Source organism: Peromyscus leucopus, chromosome 5, assembly GCF_004664715.2.
Source record: "Peromyscus leucopus breed LL Stock chromosome 5, UCI_PerLeu_2.1, whole genome shotgun sequence".
NCBI lineage: Eukaryota > Metazoa > Chordata > Mammalia > Rodentia > Cricetidae > Peromyscus > Peromyscus leucopus.
Genome location: NC_051067.1, coordinates 48231351 through 48256009, shown reverse-complemented (window position 1 = coordinate 48256009; position 24659 = coordinate 48231351). Strand labels below are relative to the sequence as shown.

Below are 24659 nucleotides of genomic sequence, written 5' to 3'. Positions count from 1 at the left end.
ACCAGCAAACAACAAGAGAGTTGTCAAAGCTTGGATAAAGCATTGTTTTGATTCCTCTTCTGAGCGACTGTCCACAAACTGGAATAGGAAGGAGAAGATGGTTTGTTGAGGGCAGTCAGTAGACTTCAGAAAGATTGGTGAGTCTGACTCCTGACACTTTGAAGCTCTATGATCTTGGACAGCCTCCTAACCTTACTATACTTCTGTGTCCAATATGTGTAACAAATAAGGGCACTCACAGTACTTATAAATGGGTATATGAATTTGTAGTTGAAAGTTTTCTCCAGTCCTGAGTTCTTCCAGTCTCACCTAGCCCTGCAGTCCCTTAGCCACTTATAAAATAATCATTTAGAGGCTTAATATTATTTACAAACTGTATGGCCTATGGCAGGCCTCTTGCTAGCTAGCACTTAAATTAAATTAACCCATTTCTATTAATTTATGTTTTGCCACATGTTCCTAGGCTTTACCGGTATGATGGCATGTTGCTCCTTGGGTGGCAGGCTGGCATCTCTCCAGACTCCACCTTTCTCTTTCCTGTTTCTCTCCTTGGATTTCCCACCTGCCTCTAAGCTGCTTGCCAATAGGCCAAAGCAGCTTATTTATTAACCAATGGGAACAACACATATTCACAGCATACAGAAAGATAACCCCCCAGCAGGAATTAAACCAGTACAGTATACTTACATAAGCATCAGTCATTGCAAGGGTTAGCTAGTTCCTCATGTCATTACTATTATTTTGTAAAAATCTGAAGATTTGTCTTGAGGTCAACTGAAATAATCAGTGTAAAATTCCTATCATATTCCTTTCAGCAAGCCAGAAGAGATTTGCTTGGGTGGGCCTTCATAGTTCCATTTTGTATAGCCTCACGAAAAACATCTTTATTTTATTTTATTTATTATATTATATTTTTCAAGGAACCATTTCTCTGTATAGCCCTGACTGTCCTGGAACTCACTCTGTAGACCAGACTGGCCTCAGACTCACAGAGATCCATCTGCCCCTGCATCCTGTGTGGAGTGCTGGGATCAAAGGCATGTGCCACCATCTCTTGGCTTCTAAAAACATCTTTTATGGGACTGAGGGTCAAACACTGATTTTACCTGAGAGATCTGGTTGCCCAATTCATTTGTTTTAGGAAAACAAGCTACTTGTTGAAGGGTTTAAGTCTGTTGCATTTTGGTGTGTCTTCCTCTGAATTTCCATTAGAATTCTACCTTGCTGCCATGGCCTGGCCTTCATTTATTTCCTGACCAGCTTTGTCATATGAGAGCCCAGAGTGGCCATTTCATCTTAGACCAATCATAAGTTTTAAGGCCCTTGGAATAGAGTGGGTCAACTAGGACTTTATGAGCTTAAAGAGATGGGGGGAAATTGTCAGTATTAGTTCACTCTCTGAAATATGGAAGGAAAAAGAAATTGGGGACTGTTGCTTTCTTAGATTTCTGCCCTCTCCACAAACATTATTCTAAATATATTTATTTTGAGTGTTCTTTATTTGAACAGCCCACACAGTTTCACATAAACTGAAAATATTTCATTAAACACATTTTTCTACTTTGACACAATACCCAATACAGAATAAATGTAGGAGCACCACCACCATTTATTAACCTTTTCACTACTTGAGGATTATCTTAGCTCCACATTTGTAATGTGGAACATCTAGGTCACAGCCAACTTTTACAAAGCTCTGTGATGCTGAGATTCCAGTAACAACTCTTGTTAAGATATAAATTTGTTCTAGGAGGAAAAGTATCCTCCCAGGTCATTTACTTGTTTGCATAAAAGAAAAACAAGAAAACATAAGGGAAGTGATACAAATATGCATATTTTTCTTTATATAATAAAGTTTTGTCAGCCAGTGGACAGCCCTGGCTGTGACTTGAGTGAAATAATTGAGGCTATCATTCTTGAACTGCCTTAGGTCTTGGCTACTATCTGATATGTTTCCCATATCTGTAACTTTATTCCTCTTTTCTTTGGTACCAGATAACAATGTGATGCTTCTTGCCCTCTGCTCTTAGCCTGGCCTCTTTACCTGTACTGTAACCTAATCATCACTTACTTTGTCTGACTCTTGTCCTTCATTCATTCCTTCCCTTGCTGCTATCTTTGATGGTTTTTCCCTTTAGACACATTGGTGTGCCAACAAATTGGCTCTTTAGAGAGAAAACAAACAAACAAACAAACAAGACCCTGATACAAGCCAGTGAGATAACCTTACCTGGAAATTTTGGTGACTTTGAGTTCAAGCTCCAGAGCTCATGTAAAGGTAGAAAAAGAGAACTAACTTCACAAATTTGTCCTCTGACTTTCACACACATGTCCCCACTTGCTTTCATTTATGCACACGCACAATGATTAAACAAAAATTTAGAGACCTTGTATAGTGTTTGTCCTTTTCATGGTGTTAATACTCTTACTATGATTGAATTGCTTGGGAGAAGGGCCAGGCAGAGCCAGTCAGAGATATCTAACTGTACTTCCATGCCTGTTTCTTTCTTTCTTTTTGGTTTTTTGAGACAGGGTTTCTCTGTGTAGATTTGCACCTTTCCTGGGTCTTGCTCTGTAGACCAGGCTGGCCTCGAACTCAAAAAGATTCACCTGGCTCTGCCTCCTGAGTGCTGGGATTAAAGGTGTGCGCCACCACTGCCCGGCCTGTTTCTTTCTTAGAACCTAAAAATATGATTGGGTTCTCAACAGTTCTAAAACAAAATAAGAACTGAATGTTTTAAACAATATAACAAAAACCTTTCTTGACCTATGGCTTTTCTCTGTAACATCCTATTTTTCCTTCTTTGTTTGTCTTGTTTTTTCAAAAGACTGATATGAATTTACACTATTCTACCATGTTTTGGAAACTGTGGGTAGAGTTGGCATGGTTGTTTTAAGAAGTTCGGGGATTGAAATGTATGGCATAGTGAATTTAGTCTTCATTGTTACTGCAAAGAAGTTCATCATGGGCCTAATGGACAGAGTCGTAGTTCACTTATCAGATGACCAGGTGTGTTTTTGCCCTGGCAGTCATTCTGCACACATACCTCAGCTCTTCTGCTGTATGATGTCCCTGTGACAACACCAGCAGTTCAGTCAGCCATTTAGAAAGTTGTTCTGACTCTCCTTCTTTCTTCCCAATCTAATATATCATCAGAATTATGCTCATGTAATTCCTAAATAGAAATCTATTAAAATTATACTCTTCTACTATTGCTTAGGAAAAAAGGTCTCACCTTTTACTTGAAATATTACAGCAGTATCTAAATTGGTTTACATAATGCTAGATTTTTTCTTGAAATCTTGCTTCTACTTTTCTACAAGAAAATATCTATCTGCTCAACCTTAGCTGTGCTCCTCTTACATTTAAAATTTAGTCCTGGGCTTTCTGTCACCTGTGTCATAGCTGTCGGGCCTATTCATCAGAATCTCTATTTAATTATGGTGACCTTGGGCCTTCTTCAGTTTAGGATCAGTCTTTGAAGGTGGAAACATGGCAAAGTCTGTAGATGATTCCAAGACCCACTAGCCAATAGATTAAATTCTTGGTATAATGTCAAAATTCTCTGGTTTTCACCTACCATTCCATCCTCATTTTTCCTGTATTTTTATATTACAATTACAATACCAAACTTAGTGTAATGTCCTCAGTGACTTAGCTTGAACTGTCCTTTCTGTGTGTAATACTTTTCTCTCCTCATTTTCTCATTTGTCCATCTTCTACTTAAAGATCCTTTAGCTTATTAAAGATTACCTCTCTCAGGAAGCTTCCTGGACTCAAATTTGGGTCAGGTACCCTTAAGAATATGCAGGGTCCTCTCTTCTGGCTTTCCTTTGTCACTGTATTGTGAGCTTCTTAAGACTGAGGTGTGTGTGTGTGTGTGTGTGTGTGTGTGTGTGTGTGTTTTGTATTCCTTTGTACATGTTTAAAAAATTACCTTTATTATTTATTTGTTTGTAAATGTTGGTAATGTGCATCCCATGGCACATGCATACAGATCAGAGCACAACTTGCTGGAGTCAGTTCCTTCCTTCCACCTCGTGAGTTCCTGGAATTGAACTTAGGTCACCAGACTTGGTGGCTAGCACCTTTACCTACTGAGCCATTTTGCTGACCCAGTGTTTTGTATTCTTAATCTAGTACCAACTAGATCTTCTCTAATTATAAACAGGAAGAACATGGAACCAGGCTGGTGCGTTAAATTAGTTCTTGTCACTGACAAATACTTGAGAGAAACAATTTAAAAGGAGAAAAGATTAATTTGGGTTTGTGGTTTCAGAGGTTTCAGTTGATGGGGATCTGGTCTTGTTGGTTTGTTCCTGAAGCAAGGCAGAAAATCATGGTGGCGGTACCATGTCAGATAAAGGCTACTTACTTCATGGTTACTAGGAAGTAGAGGTAACAGGAAAGTATCAGAGCCAAGACATTCCCTTGAGGGGTGTATTCCCAGCAACCAGCTTCCTTCAGCTAGCTCTGCTGTCCACAGTTTTACTAGTCTGTTGAAACTTGAATCTATCAGTGAATTAAACCAGTGATTGGGTCAGAGTCCTCCAGATCCAATTGTCTCTGGAAAAATCCTCAGATATGCTAAGAGGTATGCCTTACTGGTCTCCTGGCCATTTCCCAATCCAATCAAATTGACAAGATTAACCACCATAGCTGGGATACAACAAATTTTGGTATGTAGTCACAGGGACTGGAGACATGACTCAGCAGGTGGAAACATTTACCACAAGAGCCTGGTGACCTGAATTCCATCCCCAGAACCCTCCTAAAGGTAGAAAGAGAACTGACTCTACAGAATTGTGCTCTGATTTCTACATGTGTGTTGTGGCATGTGTTTGAATAAGAATGGCCCCATAGGCTCATATTTGAATACTTGGTTCTTGATTGGTGAAACTGTTTGGGAATGACTAGGAGGTGAGGCCTTGATAGAGGAGATGCATCGCCAGGGGTGGGCTTGGAGGTTTCAGAAACCCACACCATTAGTGCGCTCTCTGCCTCCTGTTTGTTGGTCAGATGTAAGTAAGCTGTTAGCTACTGCTCCAGGGCCCTGCCTACCTGCCTGCCTGCTGCTGTACTCCCTGTCATGATGGTCATGGGCTCACCCTCTGAAACTGTAAACCCCAATAATCTCTTCTGTAAGTTGCCTTGGTCATGGTGTCTCTTCACAGCAATAGAAAAGTAACTAAGACATAATCTTCACATGCAATAATAATAAAATTGAAATTAAAAACTATAAAGTTTGTAAGGTGTAAACAAATAAGATGGTAATAAATAAGGTAGATAAGGTGCCATGGCTATAGGCCCTGGAAACAAAAGTGGTCATATAGCAGTCATAGTGGTTTTATGGAACAACTGTAAATATGTAAAGGAAAAAGAGACAGAGAAATAAATTAGGCAAATGGGCTGATTTTAAAATAGCATGTGTAAAAGGAGGAAAGAAGGATATGAAGCCAAATAATACACACAAGACACAAAAGAGAAACACATCCCAATAGAATAAAGAACTGAGATTTTGAAACAAGTTAATCTGGCCTTTTTACTTTGTAAAAAAGAGAATGAAAATTACAAATAAATTGTTGTTAACAAACTGACCCTGTAATTGGATTCAAAGGAGAAACCAAAGCTCTCAGCTTCTGTTCTTTGTCTTCTCTGACACAGAGAATATATGCAGACTAATGAAGATAAATGTAAGAAACATAATAAGAAAAAATTGAAGCCCAAGGCGAGGGAGGAGATCTAGAACCTCTGGCTAATCTAAATGAATTCATGCCTCAGGGTCAGATTCCAAGCAGATTTGAGGAATTGTAATACTCAAGAAAACTTGTAAGAAGCTGTGGAAGTGGAATGTTGCAAAATTTAAGAGAATGTAGGTTCCATAGATTTTAGTGAACTTGACATTCCCCCCACAAAATTCTAGAGTTGACTTTAAAATATTGGTAGATATTTACACATGGGAAAGGTCAGTAGTTTGCATGGGTTCTCTGAGAAATCATCCAGATAGTGAGCTCAGCCCGCCCCCTTTGACGGCAGATAAAGTTGCAACTGTAATGTATCTAGATTTCTGTGGGAAATTAGCCAAGCCGCTGTGGCACTGTTCACTGGTGATGTGGGCTGCACCTACTCTGACTCACACAAACTCCATATAGTCTCGAATGGCTCCTTGTTCCGTTTCCTGCCTGCTTTATCTTCCAGATTGTAGAATAATGTGTGATCAAGACTGTTTGCCAACACACTCAAGGTAGTTTTTTGGATTTTAAGTAGTTCGAAACATTTAAAGATCACTTTTATTTTTTTTTAAAAAACTTTGTCATTAAAAATAATCTCATAGCCAATAAAGAAACATTTCCTCATGTTTTCCTGGTAAAGACTACAGAGAACAGAAAGCTGAACAGAAGCATCTGTTGCTCTCAGAAGCAGAAAATTTCCTCAGCACCCTGGAAGTAGCCTTTACTGTATTATACCCAGAAGAATTTCATTTCATTTTAAGAATTCAAACAAAACAAGGAATTCAAGAAGATGAAATTTGGTGGGAATTCATCATTATTTGGTTTTGGGGTTTTGAGTTTTCCTATATGTTCAAATACTATCCACCCTAACAGGAGAGTAATTAATTGGTTGGCTGTCTGTAGGAACCTTGAATTTTATGTGACTGGTATCCCATCATTCCCTAGTTTCTGTTTAGCAGATACTTGTCTCATTTTCCTGTGTGGTTAATTTGTATTTTATGTGGAGGTAGGAGTTAGAAAAGGAAGAGCAGAGGATTGTGATGACTAAGGTACAGCTCTATATTCCAGGATTTTCTTCAAGACTCAAGCCTTGAAGTTAGGCATTTCTTTCTTTCTTTCTTTCTTTTTTTTTTTTTTGGTTTTTCAAGACAGGGTTTCTCTGTGTAGTTTTGGTGCCTTTCCTGGATCTCGCTCTGTAGACCAGGCTGGCCTCGAACTCACAAAGATCTGCCTGGCTCTGCCTTCCGGGTGCTGGGATTAAAGGCATGCACCACCACCGCCTGGCTCGCTCTTTTTTAATTTTAATTTTTTTATTAATTAAGAATGTTATGCTTGCAGCTGGGCGGTGGTGGCACATCCCTTTAATCCCAGCACTCGGGAGGCAGAGGCAGGCAGATCTCTGTGAGTTCAAGGCCAGCCTGGACTACCAAGTGAGTCCCAGGAAAGGCGCAAAGCTACACAGAGAAACCCTGTCTTGAAAAACCTAAAAACAAAAAATGTTATGCTTGCATATATTGTTTTGATCAAGTCCACATCTCATTCCCTCCCTCCAATTACTCCCTTATCCCCACCACCACTATTCTCTCCCAATTTCATATGTTCTATTTCTCTCTCTCTTTTTTTTAACTCACAGAGTGTTGCCAGTATGCACAGGTGTAGGGCCATGCACTGGAGCATGCTGAATCTCTCAGGTACCACATTCCTGAAGAAAAGTGGCTCTCCTTTTTCTAGCAGTCATTAGTTGTCAATAGCTCTTCAGGGTGGAACTTCCTGACCACCTCCTCCCTTCATTCCGGGTTTTTGTCTGGCTTGATCTTGCACAGGTCTTGAGTCACTGTCCGTTTCTCTGTGTAACTTCCCTGTTGTATCAAGGGAAATACTGTTTGGCTATAGTCATCTTGTTTCTTGTTCTTACAATCTGTCTATCTCCTCTTCCTCCATCCCTGAGCCTTAGGAGGAGAGGGTGTGGTATAGATGTCCCATGTAGATCTGAGCACTCTACAGTCTCTTATTCTCTGCATATTGAGCAGGTATGGGTATCTGTGTTAAATTGTTATCTGCTACAAAAAAGAAGCTTCTCTGGTCAGGGTCAAGAGATACACTAATCTATTGTTATAACAGTAAGGCTTTAGGAATTGGTGCTACCTGTATGAGATCCTCTGCTCCATTCTCAGTGTGGGTGGTGGGGCTGGGGTTGCCCACTGGGTAGCACTTACCTGTATAAGGTGTGGGGCTCTGCCCTGTTCTCAGGTGGCAGGATATTAGGGTCAGTAGGTGGGTGGGTGGGTGGGTGAGGCTACCTGTGAGGTGGTTCTAAGAGGTTCTTAACTGGCTAGGACTTCTTTTAAGTATGCTCTTGATAACACAAATAATTTGTTGCCTGTTACATATATCATATACAAACATTGGCTGCTGGTATTTTGTCAGAACTTTATTAACATTATTTGTGGTTTTTTTTATTGCTACTAATATATTTGTATCTTTTTCTTATAGGTGAAGCCTTTTGCTGAGACAATTTTCTGTAGTTCATGAACCAAAATATTACATACACTGAATGTTACAGAAGTGTTGAAAGACTGGTAAGTAACATAATATGAACAGTCAGAAGACTTGGGTCAAGGTTAAATTTTGGAGCTACATAGTAAACAATTAGATTCTCTGCAGAAAAGGTGTATATATAGATTGTGTAGTTAATGTTTTTATAGCTATAAATCTGTGTAACCTGTAAAATCATGCATGATAATGATAAGTACTAGCTAGTGTGGTGTAGCTTTCCTGTGCTGTGAATCTTGGTTTCTTTACATACACATACGCACATTCGCAAACTCACTTGAACATGATGAATGCTAACACTTATTAATTCTGAGTGTTGGCTCATGTTCTATACACTTTTTAAATATTGTATCTTTTTGGGGGTGGGGTTTGAGACAGGATTTCTCTGTGTAGTTTTGGTGCCTGTCCTAATCTTGCTCTGTAGAACAGCAGGCTGGCCTCAACCTCACAGAAATCCACCTGAGTGCTGGGATTAAAGGCATGTGCCACCACTGCCTGGCATGTATGTGTCTTTTTTGTGTATGTGCTCACATCATGTATTCTGTATACTTTTCTGAGTATGTAAAATATTAGAAAAAATTTAAGAAAAATATATGCCTATGTGTTCAGTGGATATTCAGAATGGCTGGAAAATATTCAAGGATATTCAACATTTATTCTAGGAAGTAATGAACAAAATAGAAATACCCTCTGGTGACCTACTAGTGTTGTGTCCCATTTGTGCTAATTAGCATGTAACTGTTGTATGAATATTGCATAGGAGAATTCAGAACTTTGGCAGTGTGTAGATAATGGTAATTTGTTGCCCAGCATAGTAACCATAGTCAGTGATGATATATTATATTCTTTAAAAATGTAAAACAGGGGCTGAAGAGATGGCTCTGAGGTTAAGAGCACTGGCTGCTCTTCCAGAGGTCCTGAGTTCAACTCCCAGCAACCACATGGTGGCTCACAACCATCTATAATGAGATCTGGTTCCCTCTTCTGGCATACAGGCATACATGCAGGCAGAATACTGTATACATAATAAATATATTAAAAAAAAAAAAAAAAAGAAAAATGTAAAACAGGCCAGGTGGTGGTGGTGCACACCTTTATCCCAGCACTCAGGAGGCAGAGACAGGTGGAACTCTTGAGTTCCAGGACAGCCAGGGCTACAGAGAAACCCTGTTGGGGTGGGGGTGGAGGGAGGAGGGAGGAAAGTAAAACAGTGGACCTTGGTGTTCTCATTGTAGCATAACTGTGTAAAATAATAAATTTGTTAATTAACTTGATTTAACCATTCCACAGTGTATATAGATATGTATGTTTTTAAAACATTGTGTTGTGTACAATAAATGAAATTTTGTCAGTTTGAAAAAATAAAGAGTAAGAGCTCATGTGAAAAGGTTTTGTTTTTGTTTTTAATGAGTGTTTTGCTTGTATTATATGTGGACCATGTGCCTGCCTTGTGCCTGCAGAGGCCAGAAGAGGGTGTCATATCCCTTGGTTCTGCAATTGTTAGCAGACATATGGGTTCTGGGACCACATTTAGGTCCTCTGCAAAAGCAGCAAGTGCTCTTAAATGCTGAGCCCTCTCTCCAGCCCTCCAAATTACTTCTAGCCATAAGTTAAACCTATTCTGAAACTCTTTGACTATTATATTGTTTCTGATTTTTCTTTTCTGAATGTATGTTTTTCTCAGTCTTCATTCCCTGTGTGTTTTACCTTGCTATTTCTCTTAATGTTAAAGTGCCACATTGCCTTTTATTTGGCTAAAAGTGACATAAGCTTGGCAGCTAAATTTCATCAGTTCTCACCTGACAGGAATCACCACTTCCTGCATTAACTAAGTGTTGGAGTTTTAGGAGGGTAGGTCAGTGACTGGGTTATATCAAGAGAAAAACTATGTTTTATCTTTTTATTTATTTTCATTTTGTGTGTGAGTGTCTTGTCTGCATGTATATATGTGCATCACATGCTTGCTTGGTGCCAGCGGAGGCCAGAAGGAGGCCTTGGATCCCCTGAAATTGGAGTTGTAAGGCAGTTTTGAGTTGCCATATGGGTGTTGGGAACTAAATCCAGATCCTCTGCAGGGGCAGCAAGGTATCCTAACTGCTGAACCATTTCTGCAACCTCCAGTTTATATTTTTAAAAGATCCGCTTATCTGTTTTAAATATGCAAAGCAAGAACAATTTCCTTATTGTTTATTCTGTGTAAGAGAGAAAGTCAGGCCCTCCCTTAACTGTCACTGTTCACTTGTGTCTTCTCCCAGGTGGTGTCACTTAGTCTGCCTGTGTGTGCCCAGGCATTTCAGACCCTGGACTGGTACTGCCATTTAGATTTATCTAATGAGGTCAGAACTATGCCTGAGAATAGTAGAGAGCTAGACACTGATACATGCAATTTTAAGTCACTCTACGAATCACATATAGTTAAAGGTAAATTTATATTTGTTTAAAAAATCTTTTGTATTCTGTTCATTTTATAGCTCTGTCATGAGTACTGACAGTAACTCATTGGCACGTGAATTTCTGGTCGATGTCAACCAGCTTTGCAATGCAGTGGTCCAGAGGGCGGAGGCCCGGGAAGAAGAAGAGGAGGAGACACACATGGCAACCCTTGGACAGTACCTTGTCCATGGGCGAGGATTTCTGTTACTTACCAAGCTAAACTCTATCATTGACCAGGTAATGTCAAACAATTGCTCATCAGTATGCTACTCCTGGTCATCAGCTTATAACTTGTAGATTTCATCCTTTCTGAGAATCTCCTTGAGTTAGAGTCCTGTCTTTCACATTATTCCACCAGAAATGTTAGCCCTATTTATGGAAATATAATTTATTTGGATACTTTTCAAACTGTCTGAAATATCTTGGAGTTCTAAAAAGTGGCCTTTTTTTCTAAAGAGGTTTCATATATATGCTTTTTGCAGTTGGTTTGGACACTTCAGTAATAATCTCCAAGTCACCAATAATACATTGTTATTACATTAAGGAAAGAAATATTTGCACTTTCCCTTGTTGTTATTTAATCAAAATCAAGCCAGATTTGAATTCTCTACCTCAAGCTTCCTACATCTTCCATCTTCTTTCTGCTGCATGAATCTGAATCTGTGACTGCCTGAAGTCTGTCCTATAAATCTGTCCCTGTATCTGTGCATAACTTTGTCCATAACAGAGGGTTTTGTTCTGTCTTCATTGAACAGCACAAAAGGCATCACATGGGAAAGGAATGAGAGATACTTTACAGAAATCTTTAGCATAAAGTACATAAGTATAGAGTCCAGTTGACCCCAACTGACCCAGATAACAAACAGTACCACAAACATCATTGCTTATCAGGCAATATCCACATGTTGCGTTCAATATTTATGGTGGATATTCATTTCCTAAAAATGATTTTTATTATTATTATTTACATCCCAACCGCACTTTCCCCTCCCTCCTGTCCTCCCAGCCCCTTCCCCCATCTCCCATCTGTCCCTCTCATCCACTATTCCTCCATTTTTATTCAGAAAAGGGCAGGCCTCCCATTGATATCAACTAAACACAGCATACCAAGTTGCAGTAGGACTAGGCACCTTCCCTCATATTAAGGCTGGACAAGGCAACCAAGTATGTGGAAAAGGGTCCCAAAAGCTGGCAAAAGAGCCAGAGCTAGCCCCTGCTCCTACTGTTAGGAGTCCCACAAGAAGACCAAGCTATACAACTGTAACATAAATGCAGAGGGCTTAGGTCAGTCCCATGTAGGCTCTCTAGTTGTCAGTTCACTCTCTGTGAGCCCCTATGAGCCCAGGTTAGTTGATTCTGTGGGTTTTCTTGTGGTGTTCTTGACCCCTCTGGCTCCTACAATCCTTCTTCCCCATCTTCTGCACAATTCCCCGAGCTCTGCTTCATGTTTGGCTGTGGGTCTCTGTATCTGTTTTCATCAGTTGCTGGATGAAGCCTCTTTGATGACAGTTATGCTAGTCTACGAGTATAGCAGAATATCATAGGAATCATTTCATTGACTTTTTTTTTTTCTCTCGAATCCTGTTTGGTTCAATCCTAGGTCTCTGGCCTATCCAGCCTCTCTGTCCTGACACTCCAGGCAGTGTCAGGGCTGGGCTCCCTCTTGTGGCATGGGTCTCAGGCTATACTAGTCATTGGTTGGCCACTCCCACAATTTCTGTGCCACCTTTACCCCAGCACATCTTATAGGCAGGACAAATTGTATGTCGAAGATTACGTGGCTGGGCTGGTGTCCCAGTCTCTCCACTTGAAGTCTTGCCTGCTCACAGGAGATGGCTAGTTCAGGTTACATACATACTATTGTTAGGAGTCTTAGCTAGTGTCACCCTTACAGAATCCTGGGAGTTTCCATTACACTAGGTTTCTGCCTTACCCTGAAATGCCACATTTTTCCAGTTGTCTCTTCCAGTACTCTCCCCTTCCATCCCTCCTGTTCCCAAACCCACCCAACCCTAGTCTACCCGCAAAATCTCTATTTCCTTTTCCTATGGAGATCCAAGTATCCGCCCCCCCCCCAGCCCTCCTTGTTACTGAATTTATCTGGGTCTGTGGATTGTAGCATGGTTATCCTTTCCTTTACAGCTAATATCTACTTATAAGTGAGTACATACCATATGTTTCTGGGTCTGGGTTAACTCACTCAGGATTTTTTTTCCTAGTTCTATCCATTTGCCTGCAAATTTCATGATGTCATTTTTTTTTTTTTAACAGCTTAGTAGTACTTTATAGCTAGAGAGTTTCCTCTCCCAGTTCTGCCAAGCCCCGGCAGTTCGACAGCCCACTTATAAAATAAACACACAGACACTTATATTATTTAAACTATTTGGCCTAATGGCTCAGGCTGCTAGCTATCTAGTTCTTACATCTTAAATTAACCCATTTCTATAAATCTATACCTTGCCACGTGGCTCGTGGCTTACCGGCATCTTCACATGCTGCTTGTCATGGCTGGCAGTGTCTCTCTCAGCCTTCCTGTTCTCTCAATTCTCCTCTCTGTTAGTCATGCCTATACTTCCTGCCTGGCTACTGGCCAATCAGTGTTTTATTTATTGACCAACCAGAGCAACACATTTGACATACAGACCATCCCACAGCAGTACTTCATTGTGTCAATGTACCACATTTCTTTATCCATTCTTCAGTTGAGGGACATCTAGGTTGTTTACAGTTTCTGGCTATTATAAATAAATCTGCTATAAACATAGTTGAGCAAGTGTCCTTGTGGTATGATGGAGCATCCTTTGGGTAGATGCCCAAGAGTGATATAGCTGGGTCTTGAGGTATATTGATTGTAATTTTCTGAGAAACTGAGTGACTATTCATTTTATAAGATTGCTTTCAACTTCTGTTTTTGCTGCTTTCAGCCAATGATTATTAGAACATGCATGGAAGAATGCTCAATTTAAGATTACAATTATGCATTAGCTTAGGTTATGAAAGTTGATTACATGGGAAATCCAAGGCAAGTAAAGTTGATTATTAAACCATTCTCTTAAAGGCAGGTAAACAAACAGTCTGAGTATACAGTAGCATAGCAGTTTTAAGTCTTTTTTGTTGTTTTTGAGACAAGGTCTCCCTATGTTGCTCTGACTGTCCAGGAACTCACTATATAGACCAAGATGGCCTTGAACTCACTGAGATTTGTCTGTCTCTGCCTCCCAAGTGTTGGGATTAAAGACATGCACTACTATGTCCTGACCCAGTCTTAAGTCTTAGGTGACCTTAGGGTATATTATTAACTCTGATTGATGTACTTTATTAAAAGTTATTTAAATTTTATGAGTTATTTCTTGAATTTTTTTTTCTTTTTGCTATAGTGACTGTCGATAACCAAAACCACAGAAAGTGAAACTATGGAGAAGGGGGACTATTGTATCTTCTTTTGTGAATGTCTAAGTTTGTTCCATTTTGAAAGTCTAACTTTTCTTTGTCATCCATCCAGTTCTTCATGTATTAGAGATAGAAGTCATTGTTAGTGTGCAGATATTTTCTTTCTAACAGGCACCTCCCCTCTGCTCCCCTCTGCTTCCCTTTTCTCTCTTCTTGTGTTTTCTTCTTTTTCTTTTTTTTTTTTTTTTTTTTTTTTTTTTTTTTTTTTTTTTTTTTTTTGGTTTTTCGAGACAGGGTTTCTCTGTGTAGCTTTGCGCCTTTCCTGGAACTCACTTGGTAGCCCAGGCTGGCCTCGAACTCACAAAGATCCGCCTGCCTCTGCCTCCCGAGTGCTGGGATTAAAGGCGTGCGCCACCACCGCCCGGCCTTCTTTTTCTTTTTTAAAGATAAGGTTTCAGTAGGCAGTCCATGCCTGCTTCTAGTTCTCTCTCCTCCATCCTTAGCCTACCCAGGACTAGACTTAGGTATGTGCTACTGTACCTGGCTGCCTTTTCATTTTTTAAGTGTTTTCTTCTTATTGTTTATAAGTGCTAGGGATCAAACTCAGGGCCTCTTGAATGTTAGGCAAGCACTAAACCACTGAACTATACCATCAGCCTTAATAGTGTCTTCAGAAAAAGAGAGTTTTCTCTTTTACAGTGGTATTTTCTGTTCTAAAAATTTATGTCTTGCAACCCTAAAGTTGTAAGATATTCTACTTTTAAAGCTATATTCTCAGCCTTCCTAGCCTTTTAGTCTTGTTTTTAACCTTAGACCCGTGATCCAATTTAAATTACTGTTTGGGTAGAGTGTGAGGTAGGCATTACCATTCTTACGCTTTTCTTCTACACATACCAAATGTTACAGCATCACTTCTTCTTCAGAGCCTCTTCTTTCCTAGATGAAAACACTGGTGATCTTGAAAGCATAACACTGCAGAGGAATCAGAGAATACCCAGATAAACCTATTCATACTATGTTCATGGACTGGGAGAACTCAGTAGTGTTAATTCTTTCCAAATTAACTGCATACTTAGCGGTCTGTATCTGAACTTTCTATTCTGTACACTAATTCATTGTCTGTTCCTTCACCCATACTGTACTGACTTGATTACTATGGTTTTCAAGTAAAAGTAAATTCAGAGGGCCAGCAGCATGATGACTTAGTTGGTCAAGGCCCTTGCCACCAAGCCTAAGTGTAATGATCCGAGTTCAATCCTTAGAACACACTGGCTCCTGCAAGTTATCCTCTGATCTCCATACATGCATCATAGCACAAGTACTACCCCCCAAATACATACATACATACATACATAAATGTTTTTTAAAAAGTAAATCCAGAAGCAAGTCATGTAAGTTCTCCAGTTTTATTCTAGTTCATCGGCAATGCCCATTCTGTGCCCTTTGGATTTCCATATAAATTTTATTCAGTTTGTCATTTCTGTACAAATACTTGCTGTGCTTTCACTCGAGAGGTGTTGAATCCATAAATCAATTTGGAAAGAATTAGCACTATTGATTTCTCCTAGTCTGTGAACGTGGTGTAAATCTGTTAATTCGGGTCTTCTTTGATTCCTCTGCAGTGTTATGTTTTCAGTATAGAAATTGTGTACATATTTTATTCTCTTTTGATGTTATTGCAAATATTATTTAAAAATTTAATTTTCCTGGTTGTTGCTTATAGAAATTGAGCTGCTTGTATATGATGTAGTGCCTTTTTGTTAAATTCATTTATTAGGTCTCAAAATTTTTCTGTAAACTCCTTAGGATTTTTTGTGTTAGCAACTATGTCATTTGTAAATAATGACAGTTTTGTTTTTTTTCCAGTTTTTATACCTTAATTTTTTTTTTTCCTTTTCGGACTGTCTTCTAGCACAGAAGCAGATGGAATTGATGGGTGAGAGTGGACTGATAGCCTTGGGTCTAACCCAAGGGGAATACATACATTTCCATTGGATGTGGTTTGAGTGCAGTGCTTCTTAGTTGCCTTTCATCAGAATGAGGTTTTCTCCTGTCCCTAGTTCACTGAGAGTTTGTAGCCTTAACAGATGCTGAGTTATGGCAAATGTCTTTTCTGCATCTGTTGAGACTATCATTATCTTTTCTTTTAATTCTTTAGTGTGGGTGAAGTACACAGATGGTTTTTAAATGTTGCACTAAGTTTAGATTTCTATGATAAGCCCCATTTGTTAATGATTTATTAAACATAATCATTTTAATCTATTAAATAAGTTATCCTTTTTTAAATGGCAAAGAGCTTCTTTTTAATGGTTAATGGTGACAAATTAAGTTTATATTTGTATATATACAAACATACATACATACATACATACATACATAATACATACAAGGTAGAACCTGATTGCGTTTGCAGGCTTCCACCCATTCCGAGGTCCTGAAATGTTTTTATTCTACATGAATGGTTCATTATTTCCTGGTCTCCAGGACTCTTGGCTTCATGCACTAAAAATAGATTTTTTTTTTTTTACTGGGAGTGGGAGACAGAATTCTTCATTTTTTTTCTATTTCATCTTTTTAGGTGAAGCTGGTAGTATTTCTGTCCTCTAAAAAATGTTTTCATACAAGTGTATATTGTATGTTGAACATATTCCCCCACATCCCTTTACCCTTCTTTTTTCTCTCTTCCCACACTGTTTCTTAAAAGTACAACCTTCTTTAAAATGTAGGTTTCTTATGAATCTTAGTGGGATTACCTCTGTATTACAAAAGCCATATCTAACTAACTGTTTTTGAGACAGACTTTTCTGTACTGTTGTTGAGTTGTTGTTTTTCATTTGTTTGTTTGTTTTGTTTTGTTTCTTTTGAGACAGGGTCTCTCTATGTAGTTAGTCCTAGCTGTCCAGGAACTTGCTATGTAGTCTAGGCTGGCCTTGAATTCAGAGATCTTCCTGCCTCTGCCTCCCAAGTATTGGGATTAAAGGCATGTGTCACCACACTGGCAATACCTTGTTTTTTAAAGAAATGCAATAGTGGAGTGGAATTTTAAAGTATAATGACTGTTTTGAGAGTGATAGCACATACCTATAACTTAGCACATGGAATACCAGTATAGGAGGATCACTGTGAGTTCAGGGTCATCTGTGCTACACGGTGAGTTTGAAACCAGTCTAGGCTGCATAGTAAAGCCCTGTCTAAAACAGACAAGCAAACCAAACATAATGATAATTAAACAGAGAAGTAAAAATACTGTTTTTCAAAGTGATGTATACAGAAATAAAAACAATCAATAGGAAATCTTTTTAACAACACTAAAAAAAAACAGTACATACTTATTATATGTTTCCTTTAGCTCTGTAGCTATATAGTTAGGATGGAAAAAAAGATTAGATAATCCTAATGAAGAAACTTTTTTATATATGTATAATATACATATATTAGAATAAAATTCTTAGAGGAGAAATAAAGAATAGCAATGTGTTAATATGCTGTTACCATATTATGTTTTTATAGTAGGAAAGTTAAATTGAATTAGTATGCCAAGACATTCATTTGTAATACCATTGAATAACTTCAGTAACTTTGTATTACTTTTTAGCTGTAGGCCATGTTCCTTGATATGTCAAACGTTCCATGACAAGGTCTCCACTGATGCCTCCCGTTGAGCCTCCTAGAGATGTGTGTGGACTGGGGTCTCAGCCTTTCCCTGACTCACTTCTCCTTCCCTTTCCTCTAACACTACATACGGCTCCTGGATGCCTAGCATGGAAAGAGCTGGGCCTGGTATTTGCCAAGTAATTGTAACGTGTTTCTTGAACTGAATTGAGAAAGTGGCACCTCAGTGAGAATGACTTCATTATTGATTGTTGTAGGGGAAAATTTTAAAGGCATGATCCAGCCTTTTTCTCTTTTAGAAATGAAGACAGAACTGAAAATATAAAGTAAGGGACGGTATGATAGAGACTCGTTTCTCTTTGTCAGGTCATTAGAAAGCAAGCCAGAGAAGGGCTGGCTCTGTGCATGGCCTGTGTTCCCTGATGTGGCCTGTGTGGGTCTGGCATGAGGGAACAACCCTATTTCTAGATCCTATAACTATCATGCCTACTTTGGGTTTGGGGAGATAGAACTAGGGATTCCTTTGAAATAACTAAGCCCTACTTTTCCAGAGTGCCTACAAATAAGAGAAAAATATTTATGGGTCTCAAAGGACAGAGTTACATGTGAAGTTTCTCTGAAGACCAGAAAGGATTTAAAAAAAAGCAGGAATATATAGTACTTTAAAAAGTAATAGAATCAGGGCCAATGAGATGGCTCAGTGGGTAAAGGTGATTGCTGCAGAAACCTGGCATGCTGGGCTTGACCCCCAGAACTCATGTTCTGGGATGGAAGAAGAGAAACAACTCCACAAAGTTGTTCTCTACCATGCACACATACACTATGGCATGTGCACACAGACACATGCAACATCATCATCATCATCATCATTATTATTGAGAGCTACCGCAATAATGAGTTGTGTTAGAAATACAGTAATTGAGTATGAAGTGAAGAATTGTTGTATGAAGCTGCCAACATGTTCCTCTTCCCACCTAGGCCCGCTGTTCTAGCATAGCAGGGTCAAACTCCTAAGTTCTGTACTTGCCCCCATCTCATCCTTTCAAGGGCTTGTGGTCTATAAGTCTGCATAGTGAACTGGGGGCAGCAGGCATGAAATACTGGGGGCGGAGGGTACTTGTCTCAGGAAGAAGGGGGTAGCGAGCCTCACCAAGGAAATATTGCTGGAGCTAGTCCTTACATGGTAGGAAGGTATTAGGGACGTTCCAGATCATGTTGAGCAGCAGGGAAAGGCAGGAATGCCAGTTCACATAGCAGTGATGATTTGCCAGTGTACTGCTGCAGAACAAGGACTCACTTATCAGGACAGTGTGTATGTTCCATTAGAATCCACTAAAGACTCAGATTAGGACTCTGAAAGATTAATGCACTAAAAAGTTATTTACTTTATTTAAGACTAGGAATCTTTCTTTAACTCCTTTGAGTCTTCAGCCTGCTGTAACAGGGACTTACACTCTGTTCATCCCATTATCACTCCATCAAAGCTGTGACTGTGAATGTTACCAACACCCTCCAGTAGCTAAAGGCTTTTCAGTCATCATTTTATACAGTTTGAAAATGACAGCTTTCATCCTGATGAATGCGTTTTCTTTTCACTGCTCTCTTCTGTGGTTTCTCTGGTTCCAGCTCTCTCTGTAATAGTCTGTCGATCTGCTCAACAGGCTTACTTCAACACTGTCCACCCTTACTTCCTTAAAGACTCTTGGAGCTCTGAATACCATTGTCATTAGTTCTCTCTCATTATTCTGCTTGCTCTCTGGAAAACCTCACATATGTCCTAGGCACCCACCCAAATGACCTTCATATCTTAAGTTCCAGGTCTGTATATTATCTATTAAAAGTTGTCTCCATTTAGACACCCCCCTAGCATCTCAGATTGCATATGTCTAAAAAATGAATCTGGGCTAATGTGATGGCTCAGCAGGTAAAGGCGTTTACTGCTAAGCCTAACAGCAATGCATACTAAATATAATTTTTAAAAATTTTAATCCATCATCTTTACCCTAACCTAGTACCCATCTTAGATTTTCTGTCTTGTAGAAATATTACCAGCCACCTATTACTTAAACCAGAAAGCTATGAGGAGTCTTTTTGTTCCCTCTTGTGTATCATTGAAAACGAACTATGACCATTTCAGCCCTACCATATAGTTTCTTATATGTCTCTGTATTTGTGGTTGTCAGGTTACTTAGTCCTCATCTCACATATGGGTCAAGTGACCTTGCTGGGAACATTGGCTATTCCCACGTCCACAGTTCTGCCCAGCAAATCTATTCATGTCATCCTGCTCCCCTCCTCAAGATTGTCGAGAGAAGGAATAACTCCTGGCTTAATTGTTCATTAAATACTTGACCATCATGTCCCAGGTATCCCAGGTGCAGCTGTCTAGTTGCAGTCCTACTTCACAGTTCTCATGATTGTTCTTTTTTTTTTTTTTCTGGACTCCTAAACTGAATACCAGTTCCATACTAGGGTTTTGTTCCAGACTGGGAAATTTACTGATACTAAATGCCTTCTATTGTTCTGTTAGTGTGTATGTATTTTATGCACCAATTAAAGGGAACCTTTCCAACATGGACCATTTACTTCAATAAGGATAATATAACAAGTCCTTGAATAGAATGTCTAGTCAATATATTTAATTATCTTCACTGATAAATGTTTTTATATGTATTATTAATATTGCTTTCACCTTTTAAAATTGTTTTCTGTTTTACATTTAACTACATGAAGACTTACATTTTTCTAGTAACCTTGTTGTTAGTTTACTAACTTGTTATAGGTTTTACTTTTTTATTTTTACTTAACAAGTCTGTTTTTCATAGGTGATGAATTCTTGCAATGTGTGTGGTGGCAATAACAGCTCTTCTTGGAAATACTAGCGAGAATGTGCTAAATACCATCACATAATCTTACATTCTTCTATGGTTGGAAAGCTTATAAATTGAAAAGTATCCACAGTTAGACTTGGACTTAAAAGAGGTTAATTTCATCCTCAATTTCTCAAATTTAACCTTTTTTAAGGATAAAAATTGTTTTTGGTTCAGTTGAGTACAGGGTTTTAGGAGTGAATGTGCCTTGGGCCCTTAGACCCTGAAAAACCTTTCTGTTTCTGACATAGGCCCTGACATGCAGAGAAGAACTCTTGACTCTTCTTCTGTCGCTCCTTCCCTTGGTGTGGAAGATACCTGTCCAGGAACAGCAGGCAACAGGTATGTCCCTTTTCACAGCTCACTTGAGTTGTCAGAGCCCATTGAGAAAAGAAGTGCCTTTGCAAAGCTAGTTCTGCCTGATTGGTTAATGCAGCTTCGGAATAGTAGGTATTGTGGTGATTTATTATCTACCTAGTAGGGAAAATTCACTAGGCAAGCACAATTTTATTTTTCCAGTAATATAAAAACCATGGTGCTTCTGAGAGGCTTACACAAATGACGGTTACAAATACAGGAAGAAGCCAAATACTTACTGAGAGAAGTTGCTAGAATGCTATATAGCATTAGGAAAATGGGTGGTGAAGCATTTGAAGAAAGGAATTAAAGCTCTTTGCTTGAAGGCTGCTACCACCAGTGCTCTAAAATCGACTCTGCAATATTTGCTTTAGTTCAGTTTTTCTAATTTTGCTTTTGAAGGATAAATTTGAAGCCATAGTTTGTTTCTAGACTAACTAGAATTATGATGTGGTCAATAAGTAATTTTAATTTCTGATTTTGAAAAATATGCATTTATAAGTACATGAAACTTTAAGTACTTCAGTGGAAAGATAAACAGGTTTTCCCCTGGATCATTTTTGGAATTGTTTGATAATCTCCTGGATTAAAAATAGTCTTCCTGTATTATGTATTAATGACTGGTTTATATTTTAATGCATATTTGACATAGAGCTCTTTTAATGAAGATATTTAAAGACTTCTAATACTATTTTACTGATTATTTATTGATTCAGTAAGTACTCTTTTTGTTTTTTTGAGTTTGCAGAATTAAAACATTGTTAACCACTTAGGAAGTGATTACTGCCATTTTAGGGAGGTCGCCTTCATTGCTGCCATCATGTATTTTGGTGGGATTGGTCCCTTGCAATGTTTGCTTTCATCTGCTTTGTTTTCCCTCTCCTGAATGAAGTACAAGATTCTATTAATGGCTTTTTAGTTATCCCTCCTAAATTAGAACTCTGTTTCCTGTGGATTGTAGCACATATTGCTGCAAAGAGAAAGATTTGTTTAACCAGACCCTTTCTCTAAGAAATGATCACTGAATGCTGCCCCAGGCTCTGGGGACTTAGGATGGACTGCTGAGCTCTCTACACTTGGCTAGTTTAAAGAACAAGGCCCCAGAGAAATACTTGGACTGAAGAACTTTTTTAACCCTAGTCTTGACAAATACTTGATATATAATATATGATTTTGAGTTCATTTGGGTGAATATTGAAGTGAGGGAAGCTACAAGCTAACCCTGTGTCTTAATTACAGCATTACTAAAGGTTTATAAATAGTGGGCACAGCAGCCGTATAATTCAGTCTTGAGTTTTGAAATTAGAATGCTGTATATAGGTTCAGCTCATGTTGACTTTCCTAATTCTTTTTCTGTTGTTCTCAAAATCAATTTGTATCCCTTGAGCTAATGCCACCTGGTGTTGAGAGTGAAAAAGATAAGGGTGGATGCAAGTGACCCAGAGATGTAACTAGGGAAATCAGCCTTGCAGAAAAATTATGCTAGGCCAAACTTACAATGTGGGTTGTAAGAGTCATTGCCCATACATGTGGTGTTTAATAGGATAGGTACTGATACATTCTAAACTTCTTTCTTGATTTCATTAGATTTTAACTTGCCATTGTCATCTGATATAATCCTGACCAAAGAAAAGAACTCAAGTTTGCAAAAGTCAACTCAGGGAAAATTATATTTAGAAGGAAGTGCTCCACCTGGTCCAGTTTCTGCAAAAGTAAACCTTTTACGAAAAAGCAGACGGCAGCGTAAAAGTACCCATCGCTATTCTGTAAGAGATGCAAGAAAGACACAGCTCTCCACCTCTGACTCTGAAGGCAACTCGGATGAGAAAAGTCCAGTTGTGAGTAAGCACAGGAGGTCCCATGTGCTGCCCCGGCTCCTGATGCAGTCTCCTAAGGAAGATCACCTCATAGCCAAACTTGACCCCTCTGCAACCAAAGAACAGGTCCTTTCTGACACCATGGCTTTGGGAAACTCCAGAGAAATCATTCCGAGACAGGATTCAAATGGTGACGTGTTAAGTGAGCCAGCTGCCTTGTCTATCCTCAGTAACATGAATAACTCTCCCTTTGACTTGTGTCACGTTCTGTTGTCGCTGTTGGAGAAGGTCTGTAAGTTTGACATTGCTTTGAATCACAATTCTTCCCTAGCAGCCAGTGTGGTCCCCACACTGACTGAGTTCCTAGCAGGCTTTGGGGACTGCTGTAACCAGGGCGATACTTTGGAGAGACAGGTAGTTTCTGCAGGTTGGACTGAAGAGCCGGTGGCTTTGGTTCAACGGATGCTCTTTCGAACTGTGCTGCATCTTATGTCAGTAGATGTCAGCACAGCAGAGGCAATGCCAGAAAGTCTTAGAAAAAATTTGACTGAATTGCTTAGGGCAGCTTTAAAAATTAGAGCTTGCTTGGAAAGGCAGCCTGACCCTTTCTCACCAAGACAAAAGAAAACACTACAGGAGGTCCAGGAGGGCTTCATGTTTTCCAAGTATCGGCATAGAGCCCTTCTTCTACCTGAGCTTCTGGAAGGAGTTCTACAGCTCCTTATCTCCTGTCTTCAGAGTGCAGCTTCAAATCCCTTTTACTTCAGTCAAGCCATGGATTTAGTGCAAGAATTTATTCAGCACCAAGGATTTAATCTGTTTGAAACAGCAGTTCTTCAGATGGAATGGCTGCTTTCGAGGGATGGTGTTCCTTCAGAGGCTGCAGAACACTTGAAAACCCTGATAAACAGTGTGATGAAAATAATGAGTACTGTCAAAAAAGTGAAGTCAGAGCAACTTCATCACTCCATGTGCACGAGAAAAAGGCACCGGCGTTGTGAGTATTCCCATTTCATGCAACACCACCGTGATCTCTCAGGTCTCCTGGTTTCAGCTTTTAAGAACCAGCTTTCTAAAAGTCCCTTTGAAGAGACTGCAGAGGGAGATGTGCAGTATCCTGAGCGGTGCTGCTGCATTGCAGTGTGTGCTCACCAGTGCTTGCGCTTGCTGCAGCAGGCTTCCCTGAGCACCACCTGTGTCCAGATCCTATCAGGGGTACACAGTGTTGGAATCTGTTGTTGTATGGATCCTAAGTCTGTGATTATCCCTTTACTCCATGCTTTTAAATTGCCAGCATTGAAGAATTTTCAGCAGCACATACTGAATGTCCTTAACAAACTTCTTTTGGATCAGTTAGGAGGAGCAGAGATTTCACAGAGAATTAAAAAAGCAGCTTGCAACATCTGTACTGTGGATTCTGACCAGCTGGCTCACTTAGAGGAGACACTGCAAGGCACCTTGTGTGGTGCTGGCCCTTCCTCTGGCTTGCCCAGTCCTTCTTACAGATTTCAAGGGATCCTGCCCAGCAGTGGGTCTGAAGACTTATTGTGGAAATGGGATGCACTGGAAGCTTATCAGAACTTTGTCTTTCAAGAAGACAGATTGCATAACATCCATATTGCAAATCACATTTGCAATTTAATCCAGAAAGGCAATATAGTTGTTCAGTGGAAATTGTATAATTATATTTTTAATCCTGTGCTCCAAAGAGGAGTTGAATTAGTACATCATTGTCAACAGCTCAACATTACTTCAGCTCAGACTCATATGTGTAGCCAACTGAAACAGTGTTTGCCTCAAGAAGTGCTTCAGATTTATCTAAAAACTCTGCCTATTCTACTTAAATCCAGGTTTGTATGTGTGCATATGTTTTACAGTTGGAGGAGTGCTTTTG

At 39.4% G+C, this 24659-nt stretch overlaps 1 protein-coding gene across 3 annotated transcripts in view; it reads left to right on the top strand.

Moving 5' to 3' along the window:
- The window catches only part of Lyst (lysosomal trafficking regulator), a 159301-nt gene that overhangs the window by 14025 nt on the left and 120617 nt on the right, over positions 1-24659 (top strand). For all 3 annotated transcript variants that reach the window (XM_037205934.1, XM_028859792.2, XM_037205933.1), the window contains exons 2-5: positions 8227-8312; positions 10758-10956; positions 20843-20933; positions 22536-24615. In XM_037205934.1, coding sequence (XP_037061829.1) covers positions 10765-10956; positions 20843-20933; positions 22536-24615 — 2363 coding nt within the window. In that variant the 5' untranslated portion in view covers positions 8227-8312; positions 10758-10764. The remainder of the gene's footprint in view (positions 1-8226; positions 8313-10757; positions 10957-20842; positions 20934-22535; positions 24616-24659) is intronic.